This window comes from Achroia grisella, unplaced genomic scaffold, assembly GCF_030625045.1.
Source record: "Achroia grisella isolate CSIRO2021 unplaced genomic scaffold, CSIRO_AGI_Agris_v1 utg544, whole genome shotgun sequence".
NCBI lineage: Eukaryota > Metazoa > Arthropoda > Insecta > Lepidoptera > Pyralidae > Achroia > Achroia grisella.
Window position 1 is genome coordinate 5,546,177 of NW_026712929.1, and position 26,237 is coordinate 5,572,413.

A 26,237-nucleotide genomic window follows, 5' to 3' on the forward strand; every position below is an offset into this window, starting at 1 on the left:
CTGCCGCTAACGGAAACAACTTAATGTCTGCTCATATGAATGGATTGTTTTTAATACGACTTGCGTAGGAGATCGTATTTTTAACCAGACTCTCAGAAATATATAGAAATTTATTTTACAACTTTTCATATAAGAAAAATTACTTATAATATTATAGCGAGGTGTACGGAGATTGAAGTGCTATCTAATTTAAAGAAATAAAAATTCAGCAAATCAGGAACACAAAGAAAAAATAGTCAAACCGTCCATATATATTATAAGCAAATAAAAATTTTGTATTTAAGTCTATCAATTGTCTTATATCCACAATACAAGTTAATGTTATATATGTGACTTCGTCTACAAAACATCCCCCTGTTTTACAGCCTTGAGATTATATTGTGATACACATAGCCTATCTCTATCTTCGTAATACAGTCTAAACATAACGTTCAGTTCGGTCTTTTAGTCCTATAAAGATGACAAATCTGTAAAGCATTTACAAGTTACCTTTAAAGTGCAATCCTCTTATTTTCAATTCCTATAAATCCCAATGTAAGCACTAACTTTGCGACAGGGGAGCCAAGTGTCTAGTCTTTAGCAACTTCCCGATCAACTAATTATACTAACTCGCCACTAAGTGCCCGAGTTAGTATTGTTACGTCTTTGTTCATTATGGACTATAACTTTAATGTAACATTTAATTTATAATTTAACAGTCTCGGTGGTCTAGTGATTTACACCGCTTCTGATGGTCGCGGGTTCGATTCCTCGTACGGTACAAATATTTGTATTCATGATTATGATTGTTTTATTATGTATGTACACATAACAATAATACAAAAATAATGTGTATAAGTACATTAGTTGTCTAGTACCCGTACACAAGCTCTACTTAGCTAGCGACTTGGCACATGTGTGAATAGTATAGGGTTATTATTAATTTCAATCACAAATTGGTCAGTGATCAATTTATATTATTGAGATGAATTCATATATATGTATATATATTCATCACTACATATATATATATAGAACTCAATTCCTGAATTCCTAGTGAATTCACATAAAAATTATGATGAGTGTGAAAGGGTAAAAAGATGAGAAATAGTGCCTGTGAATAAGTGAGGTCTATCACTTATCATAAACATATTAGTCCCTAATAACAACAATCAGCCTTGTCTCATCCAGGAGAAGTGGAAACCACTCATACGTTCAATTTCTAATTCAAAGAACAAAGATATAATATATATTACATATGCACTGCACTACTCTATCGAAAAGTACTGAAGAGCAGAACTTGCACGCGCCGAAGAATGAACCAGATCGTAAAATCTCAATTTCAATATAGTAGTTGGATAGTTTTAATTGGAATATTATTAATTTCATTTTAGAACTGTAAAACACTGACTATGTTCTTGGGGCTAGTATAGTTTGAGTTCTGAGATACATTCGTTCAAACATCGAACGATGTAACACTTATATTGTGCATGAGTGGTACACCCACTCATGCACAATATAAGTGTATAATAAACGAAATATCTCCTTTGGAAAGTCTACATTCTATCCTGAGGAGATAAAAACTATCGCTCCTAAGAATATCTTTCAATTCTTGTCCCTGACGGGTCTAGGTAGAGAACTCTGAAAAAGGGCGAACACAATAGATGTATGTAGGTCGCAGTGCTACAGGGCCAAGCACAAACAATAGCCCAAACCTCCAATCAAAAATAAAAAGAAACACCTATTTTAGTTACTCTGCTATATATTCTTAATAAATAAATTTTAATAATTTAGTTATTATATTATTTATAATAAATATTATTATTACCATTACGTTACATTATGTATATATCTAAATATACATTTTAATAATAAATATATAATAGTATTTGTAATGATATTCCAATGTAAACTCCACTGTTGTTGGTAATATATTCGTATTATTTATTTGTTTACTTTACAGTAGATATTCATTACAGCCGCGGTTTAATCAGATGCTATATTTCCTAGCGAAACAATCATTATAACAGTTAAGACGTTGTTTATCAACGGAATATGAAGCAATCATTTGTAATAGCAATATTTAAATAGTTTTTATTATTAAAATTTATATTAACAATTTGATTATTAAAGTAAGAAAAAATTATTTTATTCCAATATTTTTATACTTGCCGCGTATATGTTTGAAATACATGCTGTCCTGCGTAACTTAACCTAACCAAATCTCTCTAAAGAAACAGATTTTGTTCTTTTTTGCATCAATTGTCTTTCACAGTAAATGAAATGCGCTCTAATTGTTTAATATATAGCTTATAACTTTCCTCGATAATTAATCTGATGCTAAAAGTTTTTCAAATAAACCTAACTTCAGCATTATAACACTTGAGTCGTATACGCAAAATATTTTTTGTATGAATTTTTTTATTGCCTTCATCATCATCATAGTCCGGAAGAGGTCCACTGCTGGACATAGGCCTCCCCCAAAGATCTCCATTGCCATCTTTATTGTCTTACTTACAATAAAATAATTGCTGTGTAAGACTGTTATTAATTCTAAAAATAACGAGCCTTTTCAAGAATCATTTCGAAAAGTTAGTAATAGATATAAATTCATTAAATTCTTATAAAATTAATGATAGTGCCCGAATCAAAACGTATAGCTAATTCAAAAATAGAACATAATAATATTGTAATTCCACAAGAATATAGTCGTTGGTGTGAGCTAGTCTAGAAACAATAGCTACCTAAAACATAAAATAATAAAATTCAATTTAGCATGTAAAATATTCAATGGACTTGCTATTTTAACATTAGCAATGTAAATTGATATTCCATTGTAATATTGTTAGCAATAAATAAATGAAATAGCATTCATTATTTAAATATTATCAATCATAATTCAAATATTATTTAAAATATACATGAACTATTATTTAAATATAAGTTCACAATTTTCATCACGTAATAGTGAATAAAAAAATATTGAAAACAATATTAAACAATGATGATCTAATAATTTATAAACTACAGAAAATATATGATGCTTTTATGAATACTTCTTAAAGGAAAAAAAATCTTTATTCATCCTTAAACAAAAAATTGACAATTACACGGTAATTGACAATTTTTTTTTAATTTTATTTATTAGAAAAAAATCTGGCATGTACTAGGTAATTAAAAAAACTGAATTTAAAAGAAGCTGTAAAAATAAGTGATAATGAAACTTCCACGACCTATCATTATCATTCAGTACTAATTCTCCCATCGCAAAATTTCAAAGAAATTTATTGTCTATATCTGTAGAAGATTGATTGCCACATTGATCTCACAAAGTGTTGTTCATATATTTATATTATTATATACATTACCCGTAACATTTGTAATACAATCTCATAGTTGTATTCTCTTACAGATTAACAGTAAGTTTCTTCACCAATTCAAAAATGGAGAACATCAAGTCAAACAGAAGAAGATCCGGTTTCTCCAGAGCGACCGCTACAAAAATATTCACGTTACTGCTCGTCATATGCCTAGCTGAAAGTGCTACAGGTAAAATGAATATAAGTGAATTATACTAAACTTTAATCAGTATTATTTTCTCATATAAAAAATATAATAATCTCAATATAAAAATATTCTCCTAATTTCACTGTTAAGAACTTTTTATTATAAAAATTATAAATAAACACTTTACATAGTGTATAGTAGAGTTCACAATATTTGAATCTGAAAATTTATTTGAATTTCGAATATCTGAAAAAAAAGTTCATGATTGTTTTTTTCATAAATTCGAAATTCAAATAAATATTATACATATTTACATTTATAATTTAATCAAAAATAAGTTGTATATAATACTCGCATAGATCTTATTTTTGTGTGAAACTATGTATGTATTTTCTTAGCACGGCATATTTGCTGGCAATTGTTTGGATAGATTCATTTTTAAGGATTAGTCCTCATGTGCAAGCTCACCTTCCTTAAACAACATGGTTTTTATATAAAACTATACAAGCTCTTTTTTGGAAATAATACAGGTTGTTGCATATTAACAATTTTGGTATCGCTCTATTTAAAAAAAATAATTAACTACCAGATAGCAGGAAGTATTTGGCAATTTATAAAATAACCATACTCTTATAAATACATCGATTACAGTATTTAGTATTATGGTTAGAACTATATAATTGCAATTATTACTACATTGTATTATTATAATGTTGTCATTAACTTTCTGAAAACAACACTCTTTACACATATTCTTAATAAGTGACACATTATATCCAAAGGAAACAAGATTACAATTCTAAAACAGTTTCTGTTTATGTTAGACTATATGACTTCATTATTATAAGTCCTACCTTTTGTAATAATACACCACCAACGCACACGAGGAAAATGTATTATAATAAGTACAAATCTTTAATTTTACGGTATGTGATTCGAAATCCTATATTATTTACATTATAATAATTATAAAAATGGGTTCTTGTAATTTCGCCATATTTCTCTGATTGTTTGTATGCATTTCAATGCATTATTTATATTTTGCATTTATAATGTAACTATATTAAGAGATATATATATATTTAAATATTACAATGAAGAAGTTCAGGTACTTTATCAGAATTTTTCGATATGATTTGCTATTTTTATACACGAGAGCAAGACAAATCAAATAGTCAAGTCTATATAGCCAACCGTTGATGATATACCTATCTAATATAATCTTATAAAGTTCACTCGACCTTTTTAATCTCTTTATTAAGAATCGCTTCTGAATATCCAGCAATTGCATACATCACCTACATAATTTCTAACAATTTTGAGTGCACTGGGAAACCATATGGTTTACCTTTGCCTCACTAATAGTTCAATAGTAAAAAAATATTCTTAAGTGACTTTTTTTTTTTCTTCTTCTGTGTCCGGAGGTATTTTTTGTACCAGCATTACAGATATTTGAATTTCGAACTTTTTCTTATACAATATGGAGTCTAATTATTAATGGCAGGCTATAATTTGCTTTTTATTCTCAGACTGCAAATTAAATTATTTTAAATTTATTAAATAACTAATCATACTACATACTATGTGATAAAATAAAAATGAATTATGTAAGTTTATAAAAGAGATACTTAACAAACTTACCGTCTATTCTCCTTCCGTCTATACTGGACATTTAAAGAGTAGGTGTGATAATTAAATAACCTTCAAAGATTAAGTATAAATGTATAATTTATGAAACGGGTGTATGCGCTCACAAGCTCCCACACGCTGTTTTCCTTAGCACATGGCATGCTCATTAAACACATAAATTCAAGTGTTTTTTTTTTAAATATAATAGATACTTACAAGTTGAATAAATATATTCGGGATAAGTCCATTTTCAATTATAATTTGACTTGCATATTGTTGTTTCTCTCTGTCGTCGTAACCATATATACCACAAGGTGGTATATCGACTTTCCTTCTTTTTCTTCGTCACTTTGCCATATCTTGAACCTCGGAATTACATTATACAAATTCATAATTATTTGAACCTTGCAAATATATTTATTAACAGTTTATGACTTAATATAGAAAAAAATGGTTTTGCGTTTGGTAATGGATTGTGCCATGTAATGTCTAGTAAACCCAATTAAAACGTTATTTTTAATCTGTGACATACGTAATATTAAAAACGTAAAGGTTAATTATGTGCCATGCAGTATCTATTGTAACAGTTATATAACCAATGCAGAATAAATGATATTGATAAAAATCATCGAAATCAAATTATAATAAGCAAAGTATATACAGCGTAACTTACACGCAAAAATACTATCGAAAAAGCTTTCACCTTTCTTGAAATTGGTAAAAAAAATCTTAAGCCAAACACACACAATTACAACACGGGAAAAACATGACGAATAGTATTTTATTTAATTTCGCCGAGTTTAGGCGTGTATATGAAAATGAAAATAAATGAGTACCTTGTTTTATCGTAATAAAAGAAATTATATACGAGGAAAATAAAGCATTTATTTCACATTCAAATGTCGCTTTGTGTTTCTAAAGATGTGTAATTGTGTAATCAAATAACCCAAAAATAATCTGGTATATAAACAAAATTAAAATGTTACTTTATTTTTTAATTTTTATTACAGCGACGCATTCTGTTTGCACTTTGTGTCTTTGCTTCGTACTTTAAGAAAAAAGTTTTCAAAATGGCCGACATTTATTGCAATATCATATAAATTAAAAACATATCCGATACTTTTTACTTGCACTGTCATTTTATTACAGAATAAATATTAAATGGAAAATTATATTATTTTGAATAAATATAACGATAATAAATTCAAAGCGCGTGGTAAGATGATTTGATTTAAACTAATTCGGAACTTGTCGAACTTTCCAGATGTTTATTCACTTGGACACTTTTTGGATAATTGATTTCAAACAATAGTTTCCTTTGTTTAAGTTTGATAATTTTAGTTATTGTTTTATAAAACTAGTATGTTTATATAATAAAATAACAGAAGTTCTCGTACGTATACTTGATTATGAAGAATAGGATTTATTTTATATTTGTATTTAAAATAGCTTCATAATTAATTGCTTGAAATTGAAGATTAAAAAAATTATTATTTATAATTTTATCGGTTTAATTTTCCCTAATATTTAAGTTTGATTGTTTTTAAATTCATAATGAAAGCACCTGCTTACTTTGTTAGCCATGTTCTAGTGTGAAGGATGAAGTCTGATAGTGAATTTATCACTATATATGAAGTTACTTTATAGTTTATGAGATCCTAGAGATTGTTCATGTATATTGGCGGTTTCAACCTTCCATCAGGAGGCAAATATAACATGCCTTTTCAAGTAAAAAAATAACAATTTGTTATTAAAAATATTTAATAGGACAATAGTAGTCGCATATATCATGATTTGCCCAAAAAAATGGCAATCACTTATTTCCTTATATTAGTTTCTTATATAAATGTATTTAACATACCATTAAAGTTAGGGTATATATTATATTTTTTTTTTGTTCATTTTTTATACTTCGATCTCGACAGCCACTCCACATCGTATACGGTTGTAGGCCACTCATGCATAAACTAAATATCTACTTTGGAAAACATACACTCTGTCCTGAGCAGATAAAAACCATCGCTCCTAAGCATATCTTTCAATTTTTGTCCCTGACTGTTCTGGTAGCGAACTTTGAAAAGGGCGAGCACAATAGATCTATGTATATCGCAATGCTACAGGTCTTAGCGATGCCAATAGCCCAAAACCTCAAAAAAAAAATTTATATACCTACTATGGTGGTTAACAAACATTATTCATACAGTAATGAAGTTTATTAAATGATGACTAACTTTAATCATAAATAAACTAGTTTGCAGTATAGTCTATTAATAAGTATGGTCGTAAATCTGCCAAATGTTTGCCGAAGATATTAATCCATCTTTTAATGGTCAATATAAAATATATCGAATAAGCAAATAGTTGTAAAAACTGTTCAATACCTACTCGAGCTTCGTAATATTGGATTAAAGCAGGAAATATGTATTAGGTAATCTTCTTTTCTATTCTTATGTAACTGGAAGAAAGTGTTAATAATATCAGGACAATTCACACAGCGCCATCTAGACCCAAGTTAAGCTAGCTATAGCTTGTGTTATGGGCACTAGATAACTGATACAAATACATAGATTACTTATTTATAAATACATACATGTTGTACATAGAAAACACCCAGACCGATACAAATAATCATACTCATAAATACAAATGTTTTTGCCGTGCGAGGAATTGAACCCGCGACGTAAAGCGGTATGCTAAACCGCTAGACTACCGAAGTCATCCAATTTCATTCACACACACACACAGAGTTATAAGCTGACACCATGAGTTGCCATTCCGGAAAATTTTAATATGATGCCACGTATACTGTAAATGGTAACTGTCGCCATGTCTATGAGTACCATGGACATCACGTGATCATATGATGTCCGTGATACCACTCATGCGTTGCCATTTCAGTGGATTATGATAATGTTGTATTATTCTGTAATCCTACTGCTTTATATCGACCCTTCAACTGAAACACAGCTAATAAATCAAACTAATTGGCGACTGATGGAATGTGAGACAGAGATACTTACGTAGACGCCTTTTTAGAATATTGGTTCGGATGTTTATACGAATAACTAATAGGTAATTGGACAATTGACACAGCGCCACCTAGTCCCAAGCTAAGCGTAGCTTCTGTTATAGGTACTAGACAACTGATTTAAATACTTTAATGCATTTTTTTAAAATACATGTAGTACTTAGGCAATACCCCACGACCATCGAATGTGGTGTGAATTGTCCATAAATATTATTATGATCTTCCCGAACGTAAAAAAATTAGAGGACTTCCTCCGGCCACCAACGGTGGACCAGCAAGTAAACTTAAAAAAAATTGCCGTACAACCCAAGACAGACTGTCCTGGCACCGCAAAATTTGGCGAGTCCGACCACACATAGTGGGACAATTTTAAGAAAAAGATTATGATCTACCATATCCCATATTATAAGAGAGTTTTGGCTTGCTATCTATAGGGTACTGGTCGTAATATGTTGTACAAATGTGTACAACATATCACAATTAACCCTGTTTTCTATGTAGCACAGTCACGCAAATTACAGCTGCAACTACAACTGAAAATTATTTTACAACTATTTTCACTTCTATTTCAGTCTAGAATTTAGCACGTAGCCCTGAGGAGTTATATCAGCCTTTCGTTTAATGTGGTCCGTTTGCGGCCAAATACTTCTTTAAATAGGATCTTAGGATTGGCACAAGCTGAGCTGAACTAAAGTTCGGTGGGCGTTTGGAAACAAAGATTCTATGTTGAAACATACAATCTTTGTTTCCAAATGATCCTATTTAAAGTAGATATGTGTCGCCTATACTCTTTTCCATATTTCTAAACTACCTACGTAAGTTTAGTTAATTCTAAACCCACGTAGCTATACGTATAGTAGTACATTTAGAAATCTTATTATTAATATTATAAACGCGAAAGTTTGTGAGTATAGATGGATGTTTGTTACTCTTTCAGGCAAAAACTACTGAACGGATTTTGATGAGACTTTACAGTAATATAGTTCATACATATAATTTAAAAAGATGTTATGTATATATAATGATAAATATTAAGCTAGTGGGATGCAGACAAAGTTGCGGGGGTCAACTAGTTAATGTAAATAAAATGTGATTGTATGAATTATGACAAACAAACACTTGAATTGTTCTAAAATATATTTCGTATATAGTGCACAAGCAAAAAATTGATTAGACTGGAGGACTCATTTTAGGATTTACTATGTTTATATAAATATATATATCTTATATATAAAATTCTCGTGTCACAGTTTTCGTTCCCATACTCCTCCGAAACGGCTTGACCGATTCTCATGAAATTTTGTGAGCGTATTGAGTCTGAGAATCGGCCGACATCTATTTTTCATCCCCCTAAATGTTAGGGGTATTTATTTCTTAGACAAAATTTTTAGTTTCTATTTTTTTATGATACAACATACAATCCTAAATTTTCATCCTTCTATCATCAACCCCTATTTTTTTATAGCGTTATTAATTTATATGGCAAAACAACGTTTGCCGGGATAAAATGATAAATATACATATATACTAGCTGTATATATGTATATTTATCATTTTATATCTTATAAGTTCTCCGGGTCATCTAGTACCTAACAGAAATACATTTTTTCTCACCTCTAAACTAATTTTGTACCCACGTAATGATGGAAAAGTCAACGGCGAACTTAATTACGTGTTTTAAAGTACATATAAAACATATGACGTGTTGTATTGAGGTAGGTCGACGCTCCACACACGATACATTATAGACTAATGGAAATATTAAAATAGACTGTACATTTTATACATAAATTAGGCATTATCTTTAAGAAACGTTATTTAAAATATGTTGATGTTTATACAGTATGAAGGTATACGCAGAATACCAGCGTCGTGTCACTTCGTCATGGCATATGCTGCGCGAAAAGAGCGGACAGAGACCTTTTCGATATTACACTTTTCTGCTTCAATTCTTTTTTTTTTATTTATTATTTCTTACTTTTACTTACATCGAATAATTTTCTATATACACACATTTTTCTTTAAAAAATTTAAAACTAATATTTACTTTATTCATATTCACTTAAAATATCTCGATACTTGTTCATGATATTATTTCTTTACATGGATCTTTTAAATAGGTAAACGTAAGTTTACTCTCCTTTTATGTTTCAACTCTAAGAATTTCTATTGAAATAGAACATTGTAAAATTGATTAATTTAAAATTGATATTAAAACTAAAATCGCAAGGAGACCTGCAAATCGATTGACTCATGAGCCTCTCGAAGATCGAAGTCGAGCGTTAAGACTATAAAGACAAAATTACACTATCGAGAAACCAATAAAGAATTTAATATTGTTCAAACAAAAGTCTTTAATAGAAAAACAATTGTCTATTCCAGTAATGCGATTTAAAAGCCATTTAACCGCGTGCGGCAACGTTCGTACATGTCAGTTAAGCTGGGAGCGGCCAGTTGGCAGTTTCCGATGCGTTTTCGCAATAGACAATACTAATATACTGTATATTTCATCCACAGAGCAGAGAATTAACAGTAGAGGCTCCAAGTCCTCTGATATCGTTGCGAAAGTCAACGGCTGGCGTAGTCAACGTGGAGGTATGTCGGTGATGAGTTCATGAGCATGCGCTTCTGGCTGTAAATAAGCGGAACCACGCAAAAGTAGCGATAGTCTATGATTTATGAAAGCTAAAAGCACATTTTTTTATTACAGGCACTTTGAATTACCTACCAGTCGCCTCTCAGTTCGTTCTCTACTCTGCACGTTTTTAGTTCACCGCGCTTATTCGAAATTCGAAATTGTAGGTATAATAAAACTTTTTTTATGGAACATCGAGTGGTCACGGAAATAACATTGTTAATTATTGTTGCTATGCATGCGTTTGCATACTGGCACATAATTGCATCGGTTTCCACGGAATCGAGTAGCCTTGTCACAGCATACATTTCTTAGAATGGCAGCAACTAATGTTTTAACACAATATGTTGGAGGAGTGCACTGTCAAGGCTAATTTCTTATTAACAATTAATTATAATTGTTAATAAGAAATTAATTATAAATGGAAATATTTATAAGCTTTTTCAGGGAAAAATTTTAGCTACAATTAAAATTCTCATATACCTATTCGAATTGAATAATTTTATGTAAGTAACTACCTACATAGAAAATTATTCTATTATAATTAGACTAATACTTACAAATGTCTAAATTTATACAATTTAACTAGAGAACTGTCTAACTTTATGTTAGAATGTTTGGTTCATTATACAATTCATAATTTAAACAGCGCTCTGGAGCATTAAACTTTTGCCAATTTTTAAACTATAATTGGTACGATATGACTCAAAACTATATTGCATAATGCTTGATGTATCTATCTGTATCTATTTTGATCTTTCTCTTTCGCTCTTTTCTTCTATATTTTCTTCAATAATAACATCCACATGTTTATCGTACCATATCAAGCATATCCATATTTTCAATATCATGATTATTTTTTATTTTCAACTATCTAAAAAAGAGATACTTCTCAATTTGTCATTTTTTTATGTACGATAGCTCAGAATTATTTTCTAATTGAACCGATTCTTTTTAATTTGGAAACTGCTTTTAATGTGGTCACATATATCTGATCACGATCTAACCAATAGTTTACAATTCTGCTTAATATTACGATTAAAATAAAATGTAAATTATACTCTTAATTATAGCTAAGCCGCAATTGAGTATCTCTGCACTTCCCAAAGATGAGAATGCTATAGCATTAAGTCCATCTTTTGTACGATATATTGTCTATAAATCTAATATATAACAAATAAAGTCAGTTTTCACTTAACTTAAATACTGCAGTACAAGAAAAAATAAAAATAGTTAAAGAAAATATAATGAGCAATATAATGCTTTATATAAACAGTTATTCTCAGTATTCTTTATTAAAGCGATAGTAAATGTACAGCAATACATTTTTCCTGTCTAAACCACCATAAGCATTTACAGAATCATATTTCAGTCCTGAACAACTAAGCACCCAACATGGAGTCATGACATATTATTATCTAAGCCTTGAGCATTTCGCAGTGTTACCATCAAACCATTGAACAGGTAAAACACATGCAGAGTATTTTTACTAAGTTTTAAACATATGTTACGTATCTGTGTCTTCATATAGAGTATACATGTACCTACATGTATTTGTTATTTTATACATTACTATCAGAGATATCTTAATAAGTTTCACATATAAAAATGTAGATATTATTTAATATAACTATAAACAGTAGTATCTTATTAGCCAAAGTTACAAAACTGCCAAAATATATAACTGTATATGAAATTACGCAAATAAAAAAATAAAGCGCTTTTAATCTGTTAATAGAGAGACAAAACAATAGAACATCTAGCAAGCTAAGCAGTTATTTTTTGTTCTATTAAATCCTAAGAAAGGCAATGGAACTATGCCCATGCAGCTATGTCGTTAATAAAAAAGGAATTCAACATTTGAGGTTCTATGTTTTTTTTTTTTAGCAAATATATAATGCCTCTTACGTTTGCTTGTACATTTTGACAAAGTACATCATCCTTCTAACTGAAAATGTACAAGGTGCTTTAAAAGATTTTCTCATTATAAATAATATCAGATTAGACAGGTAATAGTTATGAGTACTAAAATATTAGTTAGGTATATTTTAAATTAGATAGGATAACATTTACAAGCTTTGTATCACATAATTTACAATGCATAATTCAAACTTCATAATAAATTACAGGATAAGAGGCATGACATATTAGTGCTATGAAATGCATGCATGAGCAGTATCGCAGTTATCACATGATAACGTGATGTCTATAGTGATGTTCATGTAAAGATGACGGTTACCTCTTACCATCATATAAGCCATTAGCTGTTTTGATATTGCGATTAAAAAGTCGTATTCCACTTGCACTTTCATATTATCTGTTTATTCTAAAAACACGGTTTTAAAAATCGTATGGATATTTCAATGCACATAAAATTAATAAGATGACTTAGAACAACAGTGTTTTGAATAACTTTTTACTAATAGATTAATCAAAATAGAATTTTGCATACAATTATCAATTACCACGATCGACCATTTGTATTCACACACTTAAACTTAAATTGTAAGTAAGAATAAATTATTTAAAAGAGCAACACACAAGTTTCTTGCTTGTTCTTCTTGTGATGAGACAGCATTCCGAATGAGCGGTAGATTACACTAATAAAAAAAATGTCACACATGACTATTAAAAAGTGCTTCAATGTAAGTTTATTTGAATAAATGATTTCTATTCTATTCTATTCTTCATTAATCCATGATTGGGCAACTTACCAGCAAATAAAATACCATCCTGATTAACCGGGTGAATGGCGATCCTACACTAATACATATTATATTACCAAAATCTTTTTATCACACACAACCATATTATGGAATCAACACTCACAACGTCTTGAGACCTATTATTTCGTATGAAATTCTTCAAAAGACTTTCTCCCAGTACCCATTGAAAAAACACCTGGCAACCGTGAAACCAACAAGAGGAAATTTTAAAATGGGGCAATTCCTGTGGTATTCTTACCCATTAAAAAACCACACCTGGCACCCGTGAAACCTACAAGAAAGGAAATTTTAAAACGCTGGCAATTTACCTGCAATTCCTGTATTGCCAAAAGGTGTGCTGCAAGCTCTTTTGCCCCCTACACCATAAAGAAACTGTTATATTGTAATTTCTAGCCTTATTTACATAACATACATACATTTGGAATCTTAAAATCTTATTCATAACATAAGATTCATATTATAACATACATAAACTTAACACAGGCCATAAAGAAATATTTACTTTCAATATTGAGAGAATATTTTTATTCGATTATAACCGGGAATATCTATAAAGGTCAGTCATTCATTTAAAACAACAGAATTGTTATGTTCCAATAAACGCATAAAGATTTCCCATGGTACCGATATGTGAAAGAATTATTTCGATTTGCATCCAGTTTACAATGCATTTATCATAACAAATAGGTTTTTTATTTTCCATGCCCGCATGCCTGAATTTTGTAAATGAAATATGACTATTTTTATTTATTATTTTCGGAATTTCCGATAATTTATCTCATTTAATGTAATAATCATTAAGAATAAATAACCCTGAACAATTAACTCAGCGCCATCTAGTCCCACGGTAAGCAGAGCTTATGTTATGGGTACTAGACAACTGATATAAATACTTAAGTTTTTTTTGTAAATATATAAATATTATACATAGAAAACACCCAGATCGACACAAACAATCGCCGTGAATGCAAACATTTCTGTCGTGCGTGGAATCAAACCCGCAACTATCGCACCGTCTGCTAAACCGCAAGACCACCGAGGTCTAATATAAGAATAACAAGTAAATATAGGATTTTATTATTCATATTTTCCTTCTCTTTCACCTTCCGTGCTTTTTTACCCCTATTTTTAAGCTAGTGTTAGAAATTTACAATATATTCCGAAAGGGTTTTTTATCTATTCATGAAAATACATTTACGTATTAAAAACGGGAGATTTACTCGGTTTATATATTGGTATGAAAGTAAATAAAGACCACCAACCGAGCTCAATCATTACACGGTTGGGGAATAAATATGAATACTATTGTATGTATTATGAATGAAATCAGATTTTTCGTTAGTTTCAACAGTTTCCATTCCTTTTAGTTATGACAACTGTCCGTATATTTATGGGAACATTTAAAATGAATAACTTAATATGTAATCTGCGCCGTGTTTAGAAATTTGTGAATATTATCTTTTATAAACATTTAACGTACATCTGACAATAATACATAATTTAATTATAATGATTCAGAATTTATTTTAAAACATTTATCATAACCCATGTATGTTAAATTTTAAATGAACAATGATCAAAAATGAAATACAGGTTTTGACGGAAGCACAGTGTAATATTGAACAATACTTAATATATGTTTAAACCGTATACATAGAGTAGTCACGCAAAATTTTATTCATGTTAAGAAACATGTAAAAACTTGAAACAACAAAGTACTAATGTCAAAATATGTCACATACATGTTATTTTGTGACATATTATTGTGGAAACACGGTAACCCTATCACATTTTATTATTATCATATTTTTCCAGTAATTTAAATAGAATGATTCATATAATTCCAAATTTAAATTATTAAAGACCTCCAAATTAAACATATAGAGGTAAGCCTCTGTAAATTATGACTAATAGATTATTTTTGTTAATTCATTCATTTCGGACAGGCGAAGAGCATAGCTCATACTGCCCAGTCATTGGTTTTTTATGACAAAAACATATTAATCTATGTCTATGCGAGTCCATTAATGTTCATATCTGCAATTAATATACCTACACGCATATTCAATTACACAACCCTTATAAATAATGGTGTCATTAGTTTTACAAATCTTTATTTATTATATAAAGCCCTATGATTTAGCGCTTTACCATTCCAACTTATAAGACAAAGGCCGTAAGTTCAAACCTAGCCGACACTGAAAAAAAATTGCGTTTAAATTTTATCTATCTATATATTCATGTCCACGGGTGGACATGTATTATATACATAAACTTTCCGGGTGAATCACGTATTATAGAATAGAATAGAAAGATTTAAAATCATTTATTCAAATAAACTTAATTTTTAAGACACTTTTGAATAGTAATTGTAATCTGCTACAAGTATTACATACATACTAAAAACTATAATTTGAGGGTTGTTAAATGTTTTCAAATGTGATTCCTCGTACGGTGCAAACATTTGTATTAATGAATTTCATTGTTTGTATCGATCTGGGTGTTTTTTATATATATGCTTCACACAAAAATTATACATTCTAAAGTGTGTGTATCTGTTTGTTGCCTTTTTAAGGGTGAACGGCTGAATGGACCTTCATGAGAACATATTCTATCTTTCATCTCACAAAAAGCAGATGATATCGCGGGTGACAACTAGACTTATTTTATAGAATTAGATGTTATTTCGCCGAAGTTAATTTCATTACTCAATATCACGTATTATTTTGTATTTCACCCATATATGCGTGTAGATCCAACAATGGGCGGAATTTTATCACTAATAAAAAAGCTCAGTGCGCTTTCGGTAGAGGTGGTCAGGTTTCTGCACTGAATATTTGCTGACTCACACATTATAATAATAATGTTTATTGAACTAATATTTAGTACAGCCTTGACAATATTCTTGCAAAAATAAAATTGCTTAATAAATACAGCAGCGTTTTGTACACGTTTACTTTATAGTTAAACAATTCGAATAATATTAAACATCAAACAAATAAAAACGACATAGTGCGGTAACAAAATAAATTTAAGTCCTTATTAAATGCATGCTGATGAAACAATTATCAATTCTAAGTAGTTAGATAATAATTTGTATGTTAAATTGGACACAATCCTTATTTTGCAGAATTATAATGGGTACATAATAAACTAAGCATACAGCAGTACCAGTACCAAAGAAAGAAAACTACCCCCCGTGCTAGTTTTTATTAAAAACTGTGTTACGGCAAGGTAATGAGTCAAGCTCGGTTCATACTAATGATACATTTAAATATAGGCTCTATTGTATTCACTTACAGTTGATTTTTACATTCTATTACTGTTCAAATACAACATGAAATAAGCGCGTGATCATCAAACATTACATTATGAATATTGTTTTTTTTTTTGGATTGTTTTTAAGGTGCAATAAAGAGTTATAAATAAAAAAATAAAAATAAAATATAAAGTTATAGGAATTAAATAAAATAATACAAATCCATTAAGTAATATATTTATAGGAAAATATAAATAAAGTTACTTAAATATTTAAATAATTTTATAAAAAAATAAGTAAAGTAACTAAAATATTAAAAAAAAAACTGTTACAATTTCGAATTGTTAGCAACCGCGCTACGTAATACGGCAACACGTGACAGATGAGACAGGATATTAATAGGGTCATTTTTCGTGTTGCACCGCGGATACATCCAAGGACATTTGGGTCCCCCTGGAAATCCTCACCTGTGAACCGACCCGGTTACGGAAGGGTTGTAACTTAACGGATTTGAATGAAATATGTCACACAGACGGACTAAATCCCGTATTAACTTGTAGCATACTGAAAAAAGGTGCATTGTAAAAATAACAAAATTTATATATATACAGTGTAATTCTATAGTAGTTCAGGTAGCACAATTACACTCGTATATTTAAATTGTATTTACTCTTATGTACATCTTAATTATGTAACACAATCTAAGACTGCAATAAATACATATTATTATTATAATTTTCATCACATAATATACTGACTTTCGTAAAAAAAATATAGTTATATTTAAAACTACATATATACATATATATGTAGTTTTAACTATATTAATATAACTATATTTTTTCACATATGCATGTGAATCGGTTAATGTACATCTTAACTTTTTCTTGAAACCACTACGCACTCATTCTGAGTGCAACCATAAAGTATTGTCAGCGCTATAAATTTTAAGTTTTTTCTACAAAATCATTTCATTCATCATTTACAAACTCCTCAATTTTATAATAAAAAATTTTACAGATAAAGTATTTTATACGACATTTAAATCTTTCAGACTCTGGTAGTTTGTTGTAAAACCTTATTTGCGTAAAGTTTTACATACCATTTTACACACCATACATATTACCACAAAATGAATTCTTGCTAATTTATGAAAGGGCTGGACGATTTTGACGCGACTTTCTTTATTTCTTTCACGGAAGAAGTCCGGTGTAAGAGATGATAATGCGTGTTAAGATATAATAGAATAGAATAGAAAATCATTTATTCAAATAAACTTAATTTAATCACTTTTGAATAGGCTTAACAATTTTTTTTTATTTATCTACCACTCGTTCGGAAAGCTGTCTCATCACAAGAAAAACAGGCAAGACACTTGTGTGTTGCTCTTTTAAATAATCCTTGTAAGTTTACATTTACAAGTCGAAACGTGTGAATACAAAGTACCAACCAGCACAATTTTTTTTGAATCAGATATAAATATACGATAAGATTAAATCAGTCGTAGTGATTAGAGCAGACCAGTCCCTACAAGCAGCACTCACGAGTATGACGGATGAGCCAGCCATCACTACGCTCGACCATATTTTAGGGAGCCCAATGACCCGGCCCACCACGCCGCCACATGTATGGACATTTTAGTGATCATGACTACTCATTCCACTCGACCACGTCACAGCTACTTAAAATTACTATATGGTAGTCACAGTATTCGCACTTTACATGAGGATGTATGCGGCAATCAATACAAAAGCCGCTACGCTATCATATATCAAGAAAGCAGTATGAAAAATAAATTATAACGTTGTTGTCCGCAAATAAACTTATTCTTGCTAGATATTGCTATCATCTATAAATTCATCTATCCTATAATAGGCTTTTTTACATAACATTTGTTTAATATAAAATTTGAATTGCCTCTCTGTCAGATTTAGCGTAGATACTAGCGTAGAATCTTACGCAAAATTGGATCGATTGCAATTTTACGATTAAGGTCTTGTTAAGAAACTTATAGTACCTAACCTCTGGTACACCTTTACGTTTATAAATATATTATACCTTACGTCTATTAATAATCGACTTCACTATCAATTTATGTGTTATGGGAATGTTATGATGTGCTGATCCCATTATAGGTCACTCAGGACTAATACGTCTTGTTAGGTTTACGATGCATCCCGTATACGATAAGTGAAGGCGTATACACGAGTATTAACGGGAACGCAATGACATATAGGGTGGTAACAGTGAAATAGGTTATGGCATATAGGTGACAAAAGGATCGAAATGTATTTCAACCTCCGAATCAGTTGATAATGGACGTAGAGCTGGTAAAGTGTATATGTATTAAAATCTAATAAGTTAAATATTAAATTTCGATATATATATGTACATTTAGATGATGAACGTCGAGCTGGTAAAATATTTATATATAAGTAAGTACATTTGAATTCAACTAATTCGAAAATTCAAATTCTCGTGTCACCGTGTTAGTTATGTTATACAGATTTCTCGGAAACGTCAATTTTAATGAAATTTTATATGTCCACTTTGTAGGTCTGAGAATAGGTTGTTATCTATTATCGATACTCATGAGTGACAAGGTTGGCTCACATCATTTTTTTATTGTTATGATGTAATTTTTATTTTTACCGTTTTACGATCAACCACTATTATTTAACAGCGACATTAATTTATATGGCAAAACATTATTTTCCAGATCCTGTCATAATATATAAATCGGGGTAATTGGCTTTTCATTTATATCGTTAATACCTAAAAGAATATTTATTCGTAAAGTACGATTTAAATTTTCATGTTAACTTGTTTCTATTTCAATGTGAAGGTATTGTGTACCCCTTACAATAAGAACTTCGTAGACCTAGTGACTGTACCTGTGAATATTTAATTTAATTTATTTAAATTTATACATATAACTTCAAATATACCAAATCTTATATTAAAATACCAACAATGTTTTATTCTTCACTTATTAATATACGAGCCGACCTACGTGTATCATATTTTACAAGTTTTTGCAACATTTTTCAATGATCTTCGTGTTCTGCTTCTATAGTAAACATGATGTCATATAACATTCTCACACAAATGTATCCAATACTAAATATTTTTTTAAATTGCAAACAGCCTTTGCTAAGATGACTGTAGTCAACCTACTAAACAAACTGCAATTTTATAATATCAATATAGATAAAGCTAATGTAATAAAAAAAAATCATACATGTCATAACACTTATTGACACAAAAAAAAAACAATCACGCGGCACATCGAGGCAGTGCTAAGATACTGGCAGCGTTGTCTCTTTGAATGGCCATGCTTACCTTCTCAGAAAAGCAACCAGCTCTCGGGTCACGCATAACCTCGAGGAGCCGCGCTGGAATACACGTCCAAAAATAATTTAGCTTCTGGGTTCCACGGGTCCAACTTCTCCGTGGCAAATGGCAAATACAAGTACGACCTGCCTTGGATAAAAAACTCATTATTTTTAAGACATTCTAATCGATTGGCAGACTTGTCTTGGCTTAATAATTTACATGTCATGCATGAAGATCACACACAACCCAAGCACACATTTTTTTAAATATACAAGTAATATACGTATATATATTTTTAGTGCTCCCATTGATATTAAACAATATAAGTTGCATGATTAACTAAACAGTTATAAACATTTTTGACCGTTTGATCAAATTTCACAACATCTCATTTTTCATTTCAGTATTTTGTAAGCTCGGAGAAGCGCCTGCACCCTCTCTGGCATTTTGTTATGATTCTCTAAAATCTGGTCTTTGTTTTTCGGTCGTCTTGGGTCAATTGCAAGACGAATTTGACCTTCTTGTGCTCGATTGGATAAAATGAATCCAAAGCTGTATGCTTTGGGTCATTATTTGAAAGATGACGCGTGACTTTTCAAAGCCATACCATTCAATGGTCTGGAAAGTTCCTCTTTAAGGATGCCTTGATAGAGCTCCGAGTTCATATTTCCAATCAGTAATATATCCGGGGCCATCGGCAGTGATACAGCCCCATACCATGATATTTCCTCCACCATCAGCGTCGACTCAATGACGCGGGTCTCTAGCGTTTTACCTGGTCGTTTCCAGATTTATTTTATTTGACCCTGCGCCAATCCTCCACCGTCCAATGGCGGTACAAACTATATTTGCCGATGACGCTTCGTTAAAAGCGGCTTGCGGATCTACCAAGCTTGGCCTTCTTGAGTGTCCGACGTATAGTTTCGGCACTTGTGGAGACGTCCATGGCATTGGTAAAACATGGGAATGATAAGCCTCACCACATTTTGATAACTTCCTTGGGCGCCCTTTTTAGTATTGTAGAACTCACGGAAAGTTCTTGGGCCACCCTACGGGCGGATACGCCTTCGTTAATTCGCTTGATAACTTCGGATTTGAGGGCAGGAGAAATAGGCTTCATGGTCAAGTTGGATGAAAAGTATTGGATAAGAGAGGGAGGAAGTAGATATATTTCCAGTTAGCTATTAGTGTTTTTATCTTCAGTGGATAGGTAGATCGAACGGAATATCACATATATCGCGAGATTGTCCTAAACGGTCAAAAATGCCCCAATAGTTTTTATATTTACAGTGGCATAAGATCATAGCCTGCCAATAGTAATTCATCATTGGCGGCTTAAGCCAAGAAGCAGGGCTATCACAACTAATAACTATCCTCATATCATAACAGGCGATGGAATACGAAATGGTCAAACATTGGGGCATTTTTGTGAGTCACTATATACGTATATATATTTTTTTTAATAATAACCATCTAAACAGATTTTTTTTTTAATCTTTTTGTTATGATAAAACCTTCTTTGATTTGTACGTTTTTGTAACAGATAAAATGAATCTTCTTTTAAGAATCTTTTAAACATTTGAAAAGTTAATTTATCACCGAATATCATGAGATTTATTTTATTTAAAAAAACATAGAGGTCTCTACAAGAACACGTGGGAAGCCCAAACGGATGTTTTATATTAGTTGAAACTGTAAGAGGTACTTATTAATTCAATTTGGTTTATTTTGTTAAGAATAACTTTCAACTATTTATTATGTGTGTCCATTTTAGTAGTTCGACTAATAAATTCAAACTTATAATTAGATTCAAAAATAACAGAAACTATGTTGTTTAAATAACTATTAAATTCTGTAACTCATCCAAATTATTCTGGTTTTATTTTCCAGGCTCGTGTCTAAGCTACGGTCACTCGTGTTGGGGAGGTGAGTAGAGATATACATACATAAGAAAATAATTTTTAACACACCTAAGCCTAAATTATAATAATAATAATAATAAGAATCTCAGAATAATTCACCTAGTGCCATCTAGACCCAAGTTAAGCTAGCTAAAGCTTGTGTTATGGGTAGGAACTAGATAACTGATACAAATAGATAAATAGATATATATTTTTTTTCTGCAAAACATACATATTATACATAGAGAACACCCATACTAATACAAACTATTTCATGAATACAAATGTTTGTACCGTACGAGGAATCGAACCCTCGACTATCGGAAGTATAGCGGTATTGTAAACCGCTAGACCACTGAGGCCGTCGTAAATCTAAATTCACCGGTTTTTGATATATAAATGTAAATAGTGAAGATATATTCTATAATCGTTGCTATTTTTCAAATTTCGAACAGATTGCCGAGCGGCGTCATCAGTAGGCGATGATTTAAAAAACTAAAATGGCGCGAAATATGTGTCACTATAATATTTGTATTTTCACTGTTTCAATTATGAAAAATAAACAACATGATGTTTTTTTAATCTGTTTCTTCACAAGTGTGTTGAAAAACGTCTTACATTAAACATGCGTATTAAACACGCTCAGGTATATTACGCAAATGTAATGAAATTTCGCCTCGTGTGTTATAACCATTATAAAGTACTTACATAAAATATTTTTATATAACTGGACTGGCAAACGACCTAACCATCCATCTAGTAAAAAGTGGTCTACTGTCACCTATATTCATGAAGAGCATCACACTTGTCTCAAAATACATGGTAACCGTACGGTTACGAACCGTATGGTCCTGAAGATATAGTTGATATGACTCTGACTGTAATTTACTGAAACATCTCAGTAACAAACTGAAAGTAATTTATACTGTAGGTAGAAATAAGTGAAGTATATGCATTCTAAGCAAACGACTTAGTACAAAGTATACCATGGTAAAATATCTAAGAGAACTGTTGAAAGCTTATGCACATTATTTTTCTTGTGATTTATCTAGTCCAATATTAAAACTTTAGTACATATTTTTGTTTTTTTTTTTTAATGTAATATTTATCATTTTCTATTTTAAGAATGTTATCACAATGTATAAATTTGTTCAAAGACATTGCAATTATTTATTTGAATTTCGAATTATTTTCATCGGATTTAAAAGCATTTAAATATAGAATTTATGTTTTGGCGCGCAATTATTATAAGCTGATTTGATATAACTAACTACATACTTTTATAAAGATAGCTGAAATAAAAAAAAACATAATTGTTTTTTTTACCAAAAGATAAACTAAACTGTCTCTCGTTCTAACAGATTTTTATATAAATTCTCGCTGTTTTATTATTTTATAATAGAAACGTAATGATAAATTGTATTCTATTTTTGGGAAAAAGAAATAACTTTCCGAGTTAATACCATAGAGTAATATGTTCATTGCTCTATTTTTCATTGGAAAGTTTTCTACATTTTCTAACCATAAGTATTGGAATCCAATATAGTATTCTGTAAATACCATGGTTTAATTTGTTTCTCTAACGGTGTTTCCATTAACGGAAAATTATATTTATATGGACAAATTCATATTGCTTGCCATTTGCAATTTGAATTTAATCCGCTTGCATAAATTGGTTCCTTTTAGTTTCTACCAAAGCGAACGAAATCGAATTCAATACACTATACACTGTAATTAAAACAAGTTTTAAGTCCCTTAACTTAAATAACTGAGCAACGGGTTCGATTCAGTATATTTTGTAAGTAATAATTCATCGTATAATTGAAATACATTTCTGGATAATTGACAAATATTATTTATTTATTTATTTATAACTGCACATGTATATACATAAATTTACATACAATAAAGCAACAATACACATGGACTCTGTTTAAAGAGTATAGCAATTACGTAGATAACTCATTCCCAAAACGATTTTTAAAATTTAAGTCTGTTGTAGTGTCTACTTAGCTGATACAGTACGTCTGTTAAAAATTATATTACTGTATAGGAAGGTTTTTCGGTCAGTAATTCTTCAAGCTTTTTTTTAAATAAATTAATGTTTTCCGGAATTTTGTTATATATTGCAATAGATCGGTAATAGGGACTTGCCCTAAATATTTCTATTTTAGGTTCTAGTAGGACTAGTCGGCTTTTGAATCTATTATTACATTTAAAATTAAAATATGATAAATGCTCATGAACAAATATAGCTATCTCCAATATATAAATAGACGGTAAAGTTAATATTTTTAGTTATTATTGAACGCTTTGTGTTGCTGTTACAACTGTCAAATCGCTTTATGTTTAACTTTTTTTCTATTAATATATTTCTTTTTCTCTTTGCAGTTAAAATATAATCCCTTTATTATCAATTAATACAGGATTAACTAGTGACCTGTTCCGGCTTCATACGGATGCATAACAATTTTTTTAATTTCTCTGCTTGTTCTATACAATATAATAACTAGCAAGTACGTCCTCTTGAATCACTCTATCTATCGTTGAAAACTGCATTAAAGTTCGTTGCGTAATTTAAAAGATATAAGCGAACGGACAACGGCTGTAAGTTTGTATTGTACGATGTAAAAGAGCTTTAATGTACAAATACAAAAATAAAAATGCATATTGTGGACTTAACACCATAGAATAGAATAGAATAGAATAGAAAATCATTTATTCAAATAAACTTACATTGAAGCACTTTTGAATAGTCATAACATTTTTTTTTAATCTACCGCTCGTTCGGAATGCTGTCTCATCACAAGAAGAACAAGCAAGAAACTTGTGTGTTCCTCTTTTAAATAATTTATTCTTAGTTACAATTTAAGTTTAAGTGTGTGAATACAAACCACCGATTAGCACTAATTCAATGAAATAATAAAATAGAAAAAACATTTAATATACAACAACTGGTTAAACAATTAATAAGAGAAAATAAGTCATAATGATTAGAGCAGACCAGTCCACACAAGCAGCACCCGTTCACGAGTATGACGGATGAGCCAGCCACCACTGCGCTCGACCATATTTTAGGGAGCCCAATGACCCGGCCCACCACGCCGCTACAAGTCTGGACATTTTAGTGAGCATGAGGCATTTTCTCCCATTAAGCATAGAGCAAACAGAGATAAAGTGGAGGATTATATATATTGTTCATATTACATTTGAAAGAAATCGAAAAAGAAATCTAGTAATGTTTCTTATGGTATATGGGACACAGTTACTTATTTAGTTTATTATTTAAGCTGTAAAGGCCAGCTGTGTCAACAGTATTAGAGCAGTCCGAAAAAAGACTACAACAAGGCGTATGTAAACCTCTCATTAATGAGATACATTTGTAAATAAAATATATTATTATTATTATCTTATATAAGTATAAAATTCTCGTGGCACAATGTTAGTCCTCCGAAACGGCTTGAGCGATTTTTATGGAATTTTATGATAATCTATAAATTTTACATACGCCTAAGTGATAAGGGTTGTCCACCTGTAACATTTGTTTTTTGCCAATTTGTTTTTATGTGGCATTTAAATTACATACAACCCTAAATTTTCACCCTACTACCGTCAACCTCTATTAATAGCGATTTCAATTTATATGGCAAAACAACGTTTACATGGTCAGCTAGTTATATAAATGCAATTATTGCACCAATATGATAATATTGTTGATTACAATGATAGTTCAACGCAGATAGTAGCAGCGGGTAATATCTTTCATTTATCGTTACCGCCGTATCATCAATAACGGTGTTATTTTAATCCGTTAGCTTACGTTTAATCGTTTTATTAGCTTATACGTGTCATAGGCTTCAAATAATAAATATGACTACCTATTAGTTCGTACATAATATTAAAATTCTTAGAATAATGTTGTTTTGCATCAGTATTTGTTGGTATAAATTAAATAATTGATCACTGAAACATATATATATATATATATATATATATATATATATATATATCTGTAATATAAAAATTCTCGTGTTATTATTAGTTATTATTAGTAGTATATACTCCGATGCAGCTTATGCGCGTATATTCGATGGGTCTGAGAATCTGTTGTTATTTATTTATTTACTTTTTTTGCTTTCGTAGTGTAATACATACATCCTCCTAAAATTTCGCCTATTCACCATCAACCTCTATCTAAATATATATAACTTAAAGGTGACTGACGTAGTGATCTATC

General features: G+C 30.3%; 1 protein-coding gene across 1 annotated transcript in view; it reads left to right on the forward strand.

The window, feature by feature from the left end:
• The first annotated feature begins 3,397 nt into the window (after positions 1-3,397).
• The window catches only part of LOC131847899 (neuropeptide CCHamide-1), a 28,568-nt gene continuing 5,728 nt past the window's right edge, over positions 3,398-26,237 (forward strand). The window contains exons 1-3 of the mRNA XM_059197595.1: positions 3,398-3,528; positions 10,661-10,738; positions 21,990-22,025. Of these exons, the coding sequence (XP_059053578.1) occupies positions 3,423-3,528; positions 10,661-10,738; positions 21,990-22,025 (220 nt within the window). The 5' untranslated portion in view covers positions 3,398-3,422. The remainder of the gene's footprint in view (positions 3,529-10,660; positions 10,739-21,989; positions 22,026-26,237) is intronic.